Raw genomic sequence first — 13,174 nt, forward strand, 5'->3', positions numbered from 1 at the left:
CTTAGCCTCTGAGAAAGGTGTGTATGAATCACTAGAAAACAGACCCAGGCGCAGGGCCAGAGCAGGGAGATGGTCCTGTGAGGCCCCTGACTTTAGTAGGGGCAGGAGGAATTAGAGGGATCAGTGACATGCAGTCCCTCTCTGACAACGCAGAAGAGGCCCTAGTGTCTGTCCCATTTGCTCCATAATATCTTGCACAATGCTGCAGCCTGGCTTTACCTCAGAGAGCGCTTGGTGCCTGAACCCTTCACCCCCTGCTAATTCTGGGGTTGTCCACGGCCCGCTTCTGCAGCAAGAATGGGAAACAACCTAGTACTTCATCTCATTTTCTCTCCAAGCAGAAACCAAGGAGCAAGAAGGCAAGATGGTCTGGTTTCCCAGTCCATGCACCTTTCAGCAGCTCGGATGCTACAAATCAGAAGATCCTACCGGGAATGTCACCTTCAAAATTAACCTCCTGAAGCTCCAGCTGAACCTGAAAGCATGAAGTGCTTGGGGAACCACAACTTCAGCATGCTGTGGCTCCCATTTAATCTTCACCACTTAACAAACCCACAGTTATAACAGTTTCTAACCACCAGCTTTTTTTTTTTTTTTACAACATGCTGTATAATTCTGCTGAGACAATGATCCCAACAACCTGCAGAGTTCCTTAGCCAGAATGCCTGTTCATATGGTCAAAAATATAGAAACAAATGTTTCAGCTCCAAAAAGGTATCATGGGCAGAATGACATCCCTTAAGTTGTTGTTACATCAGCCTACACATTAACACTTTGGGCCTGATCCAGGAAGCAACTGAGCAGCCTCCATTCTTCTTAAAGTCCTATCTGGCTGCTCAGAGATGTGCAAGTTTGGAATTCCTCTTGCTTAACAAGAAAAAAAGCTGCCTGTTTTTTTTTGCTATGCTTCTACCTGACTGTGAGATCACAGTCCCAAGGAATTCCCTCATTTACCTTTCTTTTAACTCCACAACAGCTATTTTACTAAATCCTCTACATCCACGATGGCCCACATACAGATATACATGAAATTAGTGTCTCCCAAATTAGTTTTCTCATACGCAGTCCTAGCCCATTTTCCTCAACAACATATTATGATGTACAAGGTTCCTCCTTTCTCCCAGGTAATGTGATCTTCTAAATTTATCTTTTGGATATCTAAAAAAAGATACAGATCCAGCTTTCACAATCTGGTATCAACAGTCCTGAATGGCAAAGTATTTGCCCCAGAAACATCTAGTTAACAACAACAACAACAAGAAGCAAACATATGTTCATTATAGAGCTAAGTATAACTAGCATGGCACCTTGCCTTTAATGAGGCAAAAGGCCAATTAACATGATGAGCAAGTACTTATATACAGCATGTTGTCATTGAATGGAGAACCTGAATTCCTCAGAGACATGTCCTGCATATACTTATAATCCACCAAACAAGAGAGATACAAATTCATTTCTTATGGCACAGTGTGGCTCTCAGAGCTCCAGGTATTACTGGTTTTCTCAGGATTTTGTGACACAGTATCTGAGTATTAAAGCTGAACTGAGGGCCAGCCTTGCATTTTTGTAAGCTCAGATCCTAACCCTGGGAAAATGCAGTCATTGTCTTTGCTTGTGCTCCCCCCTCCCCTCCCAGCCTATTGCAACAGGAAATGTAAAGACCAGGTAAAAAGGAGAAATGCTCCAGCAGGCGCTTCCCTGCTGAAATCATTTCATAACCATGTTTAAAAAAAGGGTGACGAAGGATCAGTGCACAGCACATACAACAGAACAAGTGCATAGAGCTGCTTAAAGGAAGAAAGCTAAATGCATTAAATGAATAGAAGAAAACCAGCTTCTGAAAATTAGACCATTATTTTGAAAGAGGCAAAACTTCCCGATAGTTGTGGCACACCTGGAAAGCCAACATCTGTTCCACACACCTTGGGAAAGAGCCCATCTCCGCATTAGTAAACATGCCCAGGAAGAGCAATGCATCAGGCATCATCAGTGCGCACAGAGTTAACGGAGCCACTACCGCATGCCGGTAAAGGCTCTCCCAGTCGGGGGCTGGCTGCGATTACCAAGGAAAATCGAGGAAAGATACATTCAGTGGGTTGGGGGGCGGTGGGGGTGAGCGGCTGGAAAAGCCAGAAGGCACCAAGACCGAACGCTTCAGTGAACTGAAACATGCGGCTAAAGACAACGCAAACGGGCTGGGAGCGGCCCCGGGGTGCATACGAAGCAGGGGCTGCGGGCCCTTCTCCGCCCGCCCGGCACTGGGGCCCGGGGACTAGGGGAGGCCGGGCACCGGCCGGGACCCTTGCCCCGGGCAAGCGGGGCGGGCCGCAGCCTGCACGGCTGCACAGGACCCCCAGCCGGGGAGGAGCGGGGCTGCGGCGGCAGGGCCCGCCGCGGCCGCGGGGAGAGAGCCGTTCGCATGCGCCGCCCTCCCCCGGTGCAAGGCACGGTTCACTGTGCGAACCGGAGGAGGGGGGCGATTGGCGAGGCAACCCCCCGCGCAGCCCGGGGCGGGGGACACAGTACGGACGGCGGCTGGCTGGGCCCCCGGCACCTGCGGGGAGCCGCCGGTCGGCGCCGTTCCTGGCGCCCCCCCCTCCACCGCCTGGGGCCGTTCCCGATCCTTGCCGCTGCCGCGCGGGGCCGGAGCCCCCCCGCCGCCGCCCGCCGCCGCGGCGCGGCCCGTACCGCAGTCCGCGCAGAGGATCCGCGCCACGTCCCGCTTGAGGTTCTTGCCGCTGGTGTCGAGCGGGGCGAAGGCGGTGCGGAAGACGAGCGGCTCCTCGGTGGGCTCCAGGAAGAAGATGTAGCGGTGGTTGCGCTTCACTTTGAAGCAGGGCGTCTTGGAGCCCACGCTGATGAGCTGCTCCCGCTGCAGCCCGCCGCTGTTGAGGGGCCACAAGTCGAGCACCTTGACCAGGACCCCCCCGGCGGGGCCGGCGGCGCCGCGGCTGTCATTGCTGCCGCCGGCGGGGGGGGCCACGGACTGCACCTTGCCCTCCAGCACCACCGCCGCCGTGTACGCCTGGTCCTGCACCGACTTGAGGCTGGGCGAGTAGCAGGCGAGGGAGACGCCGAAGAGCAGCATGGAGAAGCCGGGCGCCGGGTCGTGCCTCATGCCGCCGGCTGCCGCTCGCTCCCGCCGGCCCTGCGGCGGCGGCGGCCCGGGCTGCGGGGCTGCGGCGCGGCTCGGCGCGGCGCGGCGCGGCGGGCGGGCGCGGCGGGGCGGAGCGGAGCGGAGCGGGCGCCCGGCGCGGACCCTCCTCCCGGCGCGGCGCGGAGCCGAGCCGCAGCCGCGCTGTCGCGGCCCCGCCGTGCGCCGAGCTGCCGCCGCCCGCGCCTGGGGGCGCCGCGCCGCCGCCGCCGCCACCGGGGCCCTCGGAGAGGTAAAAGCGCCCCGCGCCCCCCTCCGCCTCCGCCGCGGGAAGGACGGGCCGGGGGATCCCGTGCTGCGGGGCGGCAGCGGCGCTGCTCCGAGCGAGGGAGGGAGGTGGGGACCCCCCCGGGATGCTGCAGAGGTGACCCCCCCGGGATGCTCTTACACCCGGAACCCCCTCCCCCCGGGATGCCGCTGCAACCGGCCCTCCTCCCACCCCCGGGATGCTCCTACAGCTGGATTCCCCTCGGGAGGCTCCCGCAGCCGCCCCCCTCTCCCCCCCCCCGGGATGTTCCCGCAGCCGACCCCTGCCTCCTCGGGATGTCCTTACACTTGCACCCCCCAAGAACGCCCCTGCGGTCGGTCCTCGGCTCCTTCCCCCCTCTCGCCCCGGATGCTCCGATAGTCGGCCTTCCCCCCCCAAGGATGCTCCTTCAGCCGGCCCCCCTCCCCCCGGCATGCCCCCACAGCCAGGGCCTTCCGCGGACGCTGCTCCATCCAGCCCTCAGGGACGTCCCCGCACCATCCCCGTGGCCCCTCCGCTCTTTCCCTCGCTCCCTCCCCCCGCAGCTCTCACCCACCCACCAGAGAGCCCGGCAGCTTGGGGGTCTCAGGGACGGCCCCCCCCCCCCGGGCTGTGCCGGGAATTCCCTGCCCCGAAGGGCTGGGGGAGACTCCCCCAGGGGATGCCCTCTGCAGCAGAGGGGATTCCTGCCCCTGGAGCAGGGTGGGGTGGGGGGGTGCCAGGGCAGCCCGCCCTCCATGTCACCCAGCTGTGCTCAGCTCCTGACAGGGCCTGGGGGTCCTTGGGAAGGGAGCTGGATCACATCCTCTCTGGCCTGGAGATGGAGCAAGACCTTCCCCAAACGACCACGCATTCACAGCCCTGGATCCCAGTTTCACCAGAGACGCGCTCATTTGGGGGCTGCTGCAGGTGGCATGGGCTCTGGTGACATGCAGGACCCAGGAGTGGGGGTTTATCTTTGCCCAATGTTTTTGGAGCTGGGAGACTGGTGTCTGAGATTCCCTGCACACCTAAAAAACAGACATTAAAATACAGACAAATGGAGTAAGAGAATAGCCGAGGAGACAAAGCCTCCTTTCATGTCCTGACCCCTGCTGTCTCTTTTTAATAAACAAGCGCTCTTTCCCTGCAGTGGTTTCAAAGAGGAGACAATTTAATCTCTGAAAAGTGGCTTATTTGGGTTTATTTTCAAAGCTGATGCTAAAGCATCTCTACTCCTGAAGCCTTGCTGCCCAGATACCATAGTGTGGAAGGGACTTGAGATGCTTAATTAGCAGCAGAGGATTTCATATTTTTTGTTACGCTAGATCCTGCCCTGAACAAGAGCTGCCTGATCCCAGTGGCGGTGGGGGTAACTCAGGGATAGGCTCAGCCTCACCTGTCCCCAGGGGTGCCTGTGCTCCTGCACATGCTCCAGCAGAGATGCACATCACTGCCTGCATTTGGATGGAGACAGAGAGAGACACACAGCCCCCACCCTAGTGGTTTTGCAACCTTGAGGAAATCTCCAGCATCCCCCCAAAGATGACAAGAGCCGGGTTTTTGACTGCATTGGTGAGAGCAGTGGAGCATGGATGGTAGGATGCAGGTTTGCTCTCCATTTAACACATGCAGCCAAAATACCAGAAAAAATGGGAAGGGAGTGGAGCTGCTGCAGCCAGGTGCAATCACCGAGTGCTGCCTTCCCCTTGTGTTGCTTTGGGTCTGCCACCTGGGTCTGAAGCGCATGTGTTGTCCCACCATTGGCATGTGAAGGCACAGCCCTAGTATGCCCATGAAGCTCTCCAGCCATGGAGCAGCCAGGGCTCTGCATGGCTCTGCATGGCCAGTTGGGACACCTGCTTTTCTCTCTTTCTAGGGAGGCTAACAGTTCTCTTAATAACTGAAACCACAGAACTGTGCTGCATTGGATGTTAACAATCGGGTTTGGGGACCATTTCTTGTGTCCAGTTTCTCTTGGTAACTGTGATTCTCTGTCTTTCTTTTTTCTGATGTTTCTGAAAACACTTTTTTCTCCCCTGTTTGGGTCACTATGGTTTAAGGTTCAGAAGGACATTACATAAAGCTATAGGGGCCTCAGATTTGGCTGTACTAAACAGGGCTTTATAGGGCTTTGTCCCTACAATTTTGGTGAACGGCAAAACGAGTGGCAAAATCTTGCTGGGACTGTATATGCTTTGGGGCAGGCACCATGCAGTACCCATATGGGAGATTCCTGGTTTCTGCCCCAAGTGCCCAGGCAGTGAATTTAACTATAATAAAATTGTCATTTGGCTCCTCACTGTCTGTGGAAATCCCGGTGTTGCTGCTCTGAGATGCCAGCCTGCCTTCCCCAGGGACTGCTGCCAGATCTTTAGTCCTTGAGCATGTACAAGGTGAGAGGGAATGCCCTGCATGGAACACATCCAACCACGATGAGCAGGCACTCCTCCCTGCCAGGACTGGCCCCACAGCCTATCTGCTGGCAGGGACAAGCTGAACACCCCCTGCTCTGGAGAGTGGTGGGTTGCCCTGCTGCCTGCTATGGGCCAGTGACCCTCAGTGTAGCAGGTAGAGCAGAAATTATGGTTGATGAGCGACAATGCAGAAACCAAGGAGCCCTGCCATGACCTCGTGCAGCCTCCCTACTCCTCTGCTTCAGGCAATGACTCTGAAATTTCTTCAAGGCTCCCAGTGTGTTGCATACAGACCCAGAAAGCAGCTCTCCTAGTCCTGCAGACACCTGATGACCAAGAAGCTGTTCTTTTGCAAATAACTGAGGTGATTTGCTGATGTTTTCAAGAGGTGCATGAAAAAAATATATGAAAGAACAGATTAGCCACCTAAGAGAGCAACAGAGATGCTTAATGGAAAGAAGAGAGGATGCGATAGGCAGCCTGGGAAATGCAGATTTGCTGTCAGGTGTTGGATCCACTCCCAGAATGGCCAGCTCCAGACCTACAATGGAAGGAATTTGTGCATGGCAATCCCATGGCAAGGGGAGGAAAACAGCACAAATCCACAGTGTCTGGGAAATAGCACCTTGCAATGTAGCCAGAAAGTGATCATGCAAAGCCATAGAGGAATACAGAGAGACACAGAGAGACAGAGAGACAGAGAGACAGAGAGGGAGCCAGAAGTATTTTCCGCAGAAGAGAGAATGATAGTATTTTGGATTCAGGAAACTGCTTGGAGAAGTAGGGAAATCACCTGGCTTCTCTCCGCTTTTGACACAAATCTCTGTGCAAACACCCTTTCCCCTAATATTTTGTTCAGACGGCAGCACAGATTCTGCCTGAGAGGGAAAGAGATATCCAATGGCATAATTTGATCTGGAGCTCCCCCGCTCCACCTGCACCAAATCAGAAAATGTAGTTTAATGCCCTGGCATTTGGGTTTCTAATCCCTGTCTTCTCCCTGTCTGCAGGTTGAAATCCCAGTGGGACCACAGTGGTTCTACTGCTGAGCTAATTCAGCACAAGATGCCTGTGAGGCCTTTGGGGTCAACTTTGAAAAGTGAGGTTTTTCTCTGTCTCCAGGGCATTTTGGAATCCAGAACACTTGGTGTTATAGAAGTGCACTGGTCATGTGTCCTTTTAGCACTATTTTTCCTGCTGTTCACCCTGGCTGTTGTGAGGACAACTAGTCTTCATCTCTAGAGATAGCTGCATTTTTGTTATCATTTGGGAAATGATTTAGGATAAAATCCCTTCCCTGCTGTTGCCTCCCTATAAATGGAAAATCATTCTTTTATGTAGGTCCTTGGGCATTTTTACATAAGAAGTGACTAAGGCAGGGCCCTGGGTGTAGTCACCAACCCAGTCTGAACTCTGGTTTTGAGAGATTGAAGCCTAAATAATACTTCAAAAAAAATCTCACTCTTCCATTGCTTCGCTTGACCCTCATTCACAGAATAACTGAGGTTGGCAGGGACCTCAGGAGGGCTCTGGTCCAAACCCCTGCTCAGATAAGGGCCAGCTGGGCAGGTACCTCAGAGCGATGCCCAGCTGAGGTATGACTATCTCCACAGATGCAGATTCCACAACATCTCTGGTCAGCCTGTTCCAGTGTTTGACCATCTTCATGGTGAGAAAATTTTTCCCCTCTCTCTAATGGAAATTTCATGTATTCCAGCTTGGGCTTGTTGCCTCTCATCCTTCCACTGTCTGAGAGGAGTCTGGCTCCATCTTCTCTACCCCCTCCCTTCAGGTAGTTGCAGACAGGACCAAGATCTCCTCTTCGCCCACTCTTCCAGGCTGAACAAACCCAGATCTCTCAGCCTCTCCTTGTACCACCTGCCCCAGCCCCCCAGACTCTGCTAGGTGTGCTTCAATCTGTCAGTGTCTTTCTAATGCTGGAAAGCACCAAACTGGACCCAGTAACCAGCTGGGATCTCCAAATGCCAAACAGAGGGAAAGGATCCCTTCCTTCACCCTGTCTGTGGCACTCTGGCCAATTCCATACAGTGGTTGTTATGCTTCTAGCATGAAAATCAGCAAGGAACCAAAGGTCTCCCTTGATTTGCTGTTGTCAAATGGCTGATCCTCATCTGCAAATCATGCCTGAGTTTGGCAGGGGCTTCCAAAAGGACAGCTGGAGGGAGAAGGTCCTATTTCTCCCCCCAGGGATGGAGTGGATGCCATCTCCTGAGGGAATGCCATGGATGTGTAAGGAGACAGCCCAAAGAGTGCAGGGACAGAGCTGAGACCAGGAAGGAGGCAGTGTGGTTTAGCTGATAGGAAGGTGTACAGTTAAGAGACTGATATGTCACTTCAGTGCTGCCACAGATGGGTGATACTGGCTGAGTTGTATCATTTTTAGCGCCTCCCCCCCAAAAAAACTTTGTTTTGCCTGGTGCCATAGGAAGTAATCTGGGCAGGGTCTGTCTCTGTCTCTCAGTTGTACCATGTAACACCATATGTCCTCCTGGCCACGATGCTCTGCACAGCTTTTCAAAGCTTTCTAGAAAATGCTGAAAAGAGCATGCTGGGATCAAGGTCTGTGACTCGATGTAAGTCAGGGACTTGTATGGATTTTATCTGCGCTGAAGGATGGACAAAAAAACTCTTAGGGCCAAAGACAGTTTGACAAATAGTATTTTTTCTCACCCTTTGCTTGTAAATGCATTTTCAGCAGCTCCTACACCTGTTCCTCAGGGTAGGGACTCATCACCATTTCACTGTGTCTGCATCAGCAGCTATCATATCTTTGTGGCCTCTCCTGCTACTCAGTTCTATCTCTAAACAGTTTTCTTGAGCTTCATCACCATGGTTGTTAGCTGAAATCGTCCCTGCTTAGTCTCAAGGCTGACATATATTTTTAGCTTTTCACCCTGTTTAAAGATGGTCAAAACTGTGGCTAATTTAGAATACTTACCAGCTTCCTCTCTTCTGCAAAATTCACTGCATCTCTGAGTAAAGAGGCTCAGTGTCACCAAGCGGAAGCCAGACCTTTGTGCATCAAGCCATGTCAATGCAACTGCTCTTGAAGTTTACCCTTGCAGTTACAGCTGTTTGCTGGTTTTAGTTCCTTGTGGGAAGATAGCCTTGTATGCATACCAAATGGAGTCATTTTAGCCACAGAGGCTCAGGAGACCTTTGCTGGCTGTTTTGGGGTGCAGAGGACTAGGATCTGCTCAAGTTGGACTCTCGCTACTGAAATTCCCTCTGCAGCCTCTGCTCTTCTACCTGCAGCCCAGTTTCACAGTGGCTGTGAGGAGCCAACAATGGGATTTGAGACAGGCTGACCACCAAACAGCCAGCAAACGTAGGACTTGCCCCTACAAACTGCCCACTGCAAAATAGAAATGTTTGTGTCTCTGACCCATCCTCCTTCCCACCTGGGTTTTTATTTCTTCAGTATATCTTTCTTTTTTTCCCATTTGTCAATCAGCAAAGTCAGTTCATTCTGCATTTAGTCACAAGCTGGGATCCCTCATAAAGGACCATAATTTCAGATGACAATTGTTTTATCCCCAGGATGCTTTAATTTCACCAAAGCCCATCTCTCCCCCACCTCCCTGAAGAAAAGACTTACCACATTTGCTACCCTGAAAGGGAGATGGAACATTTGAGCTCAACCCAGGTTCCAGCTTTTGCTGCTAGATAAAACCATCCCAGAGACTTACACATTTGCTTACTAGTTTTAAAGCTTTCCTCAGCAACTGCTGCTCATTAATTTTGCAAAAAGTAATAGTGGGGAAGAGCAGATTTTTGTTGCATGTAACCGTGGGCTGAGGTCAAGGGCCTTCTCTATGTTTATTCAGAAAAATGACTGCAGTTAAACAAGTTTTGAAATATGATAGTGGCCAAACAGGATTACTGCTTGCCTGCGTGAGAGTCAAAACTTGCTGTGAAATATGTGGAATCCTGATTTTGCATAGGCAAAAATCACTAAATAATTAATGTCCTCTCTCCCCCCATCCTCCAACATGCTCCATGCAAACAGGTTTTTACATAGCTTGTGGAAGTGTCTTGTAGAGCCCTTAGAGAACAGGGCACCAGGTTTGTGCACCATTGGGAGTTACATGGAAGAGACTGCAGAAGACAGGAAAACAGCTTTCATGATATATTTTCTTCTTCTGAACTGGAAGCAGCCAGCTTCTCATCTTTCCCTGGAAGAAAGGGCTACAGACAGGTCATTTACACACCAGAGTCTTCAAATACATCTAGAGGAAACTCAAGGGCACAACAGCACAGGTAGAGGCCTTCTTCCCTCAGACAGCTGCTGTGGGGCCTGTTTTTTCACATGTCCATCTCTTTTAAGTTTGCTGCCACAATTTCCCAGCTATGCCTGCAAAACAAGGTGCTCCTCTGGGCTCTGCTTCACTCCACAAAGGGAGCTCCTGTCATGAAGGGCCCTGCCCAGTGATAAATGCCATGAAGGGCAGTGTACCCAGGACAGAATTCCACCCCCCCTCCCCAGGAACCCCTCAACTCAGGTGAGTGCAAAAGTAGGGAATCTGTAGCCCATAGAGGGTACCAGTATCAGCCACACAGGGCAGGAACTAGCCTTCTGGCAGAATGTACTGGGCTCCTGGCACCAGGGAGACACTGACACAGCCTTATCTGAAATGATAAAGGCAGATGATAAATGATGAACTCAGAAATCCTTTGGAAAAAGCAAAGTCCACAATCTAATTTGGAGATTAAATAAGCAGTACCATGACCAAATAAACCACATCTGGCAGTTCTCCCAGATTGTTAAGGCCTGGGATGGAGATAGACCTCCAATGGCTCCAGCAAGCAGCATGGCTGCAGCAAAAGGAAAACAAGACCCATTTCAGGAATTCACCACCAGCAATGCCGTCATGGTGTTGATGCTTTACTCAGTTCATCCTTGCCCTGCTGCGTTCTCATATCTCCCTTCTATTAACTTTGTCTTCCAGACCACTGCTACTAGGGGAACACAGAACTGAGGGCAGTAGCTGTAGACAGTAATGCTGCCTCTCCCAGAAAGAGACTGTCATGGCTTGGAGGCCTGACCCAGCCATCTTCTCTGCAGAGAACCTTCCCTGAGCTTTGAGTGTACTGTCCTACTGTCTTTCTGCCAGATGCTCAACAGCCCAAGGAAAAAGAAGTTGGGTATATTTACCATCTGGAGACGATCTGGAACTTCTACTAGAGGCATGAAACCCATCCTGAAAAAAACTTTCATCTCTTGGCTGCCACATGGCAACCAAAGGGAGGAAGGCTCTGGAAACATCAAGAGCTAAACAACTTCTCACACATGGCAGAAGAGCTCCCTCCACCCCCTTTATGATGCATTAATCCAGGGGCAAGAAGAAAAAAAGCCACTCATCTTTGCAGGAAATGTGCTTCCCTCCCCAGGAAACTCATTCTCCTTTTCCACCTACACAGGCAGCAATGATGAATGGAAACAAAATATAAACAATTTAGTCTTTCTTCTTTCCTCCTAACATCCTGATCAGATGTTTTGGTCCACGCCTGAGTTACCAAATGCTGTACAACAATCTTTCTGATCACATACCTACATGGCCTTGGCTCATAGTGCCCTTCAAGTGCTCTGATTATTAGATACATACATCTGTATCCAAAATATTTATTAGCAGTTCCACCTTCAGGAGAGTTTTGCACCATTCAGGGTGGAGAAGACAGAGGGAAGCTTGTCACTGAAAACCTATTGCTCTGTCATTACTTCTCACCCTGCCTGGGGATTCCTCTTGTGGGACTGGCAGACATGGATGCCAGATGAAAGCTAACAATTACAGAGGTAACATTTACCTTCCTCCAAAAGGATGGTGTTGGTCAGGCACCTCGATGTATCACCAGCAAGATGATGCAGGAGACCATGGGCTTTGCATGGGTGCAAAGGGGCACCCACAGGGGCATTAGGGCTCTGTCCCTGCAGGCACCTTACCGCATGCAAACTGGGGATGGGAAAGGGGCCAGAGGCGGAGAGACGGTCTCCGGCACACTGAGCAAACACACACTCCCTTGATTTCTTTCGTATAAAAGAGCACAAAGAACCATGCACCAGATTCCCCAGGAAAATTGATGACAACGTCATTCTTGCAAATGCCCAAAATGAGAATGAGCCTTTGGCAAAGCTGCAGAGTCTCTCCTGTCCGTGGTTAAGCAAAGTTTCCTCACACAGCTAACCCATCCCAGGCTCTGCTAGGGTGCACCCCTCCGCTGGGTCCAGCTCTCCATGATGGTGTGGCTCCAGGCCAGGCTGGGATACCCACCTCTCTTGGTCAGCCTGGTGCAAGGAGTGCCCCACTCGCAGACACAACTATGCTGCTGCTCCAGACACAACCATACTACTTCTCCAGAGCAGCTCTGTTAACACAGGGAAATCCCCCGCGACTTTCCCCTTCCCCTATAAATAAACCATATGCACAAGCATTTTAATTTTAAATAGTGAAAGCACACCTGAACAGGGGCTCTGGCTTCTATAAAGACATCATAAAGATTCCCCATCCCTCCAAACTGTCCTGTACTGGCAACAACTTCCATACAAACCTGACTGTGCCCACAGCAATGCTCCCCACATGTGTTTTCGGCTCCCTGATACTGCGACCCCCAACCTCCAGGACATCAGTCATCAGGCTCTGGGCAAGCAACTGCTCCATCCCACAGACTCTGCCTCTGGGAATGGATTGTCTGATTTTTCTGCCTCTCTTCCCTCTCTTTGCATTCCCTCCTTAAAACACCGAGTAAATTAAAAAACTCTTTTACAGTTAGGAGAGCACTTCAAATATATCTGTGTACCCGAGGCCTCTGGCAGAGCAGCAACAAAGCTGTGAGTTTTGGCTCCCTTGGCCTGGGAGTGCTCATCTGTAAGAAGGTTGAACCATTGCATTCCCTTGGTTCAGAAAGCATTTGGAAAATTCACCATCAAAGTTAGGATTAAAAATAACACTTCTTAGGTAAAGACTGTATCAATTATGTGTTCCTACATACACATCCTGAGCAGAGTCAGCCCCTGTTTAAAAGAAATATAAAGAAGTATCATGAAGAAAAATGAAGAGAAAAATCTGCAAATTACCATAAAAAGTGCAACAATTAAAGCAGTCAGGTATTGTAAAACAAACCCATGACATCATATATCATTGTAAAGGTACAGAACATGCAGGTCATAAGAGAATCAACAGAATTTTGCCTTTTAGAAAGATAATGCTTTCCTAGAAAGTGAATGCTGCATCTCTAGAGGACATAGATGTAGAACTCAGGAATGTGTGCTGTCACAAGGACAGTCTTTTCTAAGCTTTAGAGCTTTAGCGGATGGCAAGCGCCCTCCAGGTCATCTGTTGCAAGATTGTTTCTAGTAGA

The 13,174-nt window shown here is 51.3% G+C and overlaps 1 protein-coding gene across 1 annotated transcript in view; it reads right to left on the reverse strand.

The window, feature by feature from the left end:
• Positions 1 to 3,118, reverse strand: part of NRG2 (neuregulin 2) — a 171,777-nt gene extending 168,659 nt beyond the window's left edge. The window contains exon 1 of the mRNA XM_067304702.1: positions 2,689 to 3,118. Within this exon, the coding sequence (XP_067160803.1) occupies positions 2,689 to 3,118 (430 nt within the window). The remainder of the gene's footprint in view (positions 1 to 2,688) is intronic.
• Positions 3,119 to 13,174: the final 10,056 nt, after the last annotated feature.

The sequence above is a fragment of the Apteryx mantelli genome, chromosome 14 (genome assembly GCF_036417845.1).
Source record: "Apteryx mantelli isolate bAptMan1 chromosome 14, bAptMan1.hap1, whole genome shotgun sequence".
NCBI classification, from domain to species: domain Eukaryota; kingdom Metazoa; phylum Chordata; class Aves; order Apterygiformes; family Apterygidae; genus Apteryx; species Apteryx mantelli.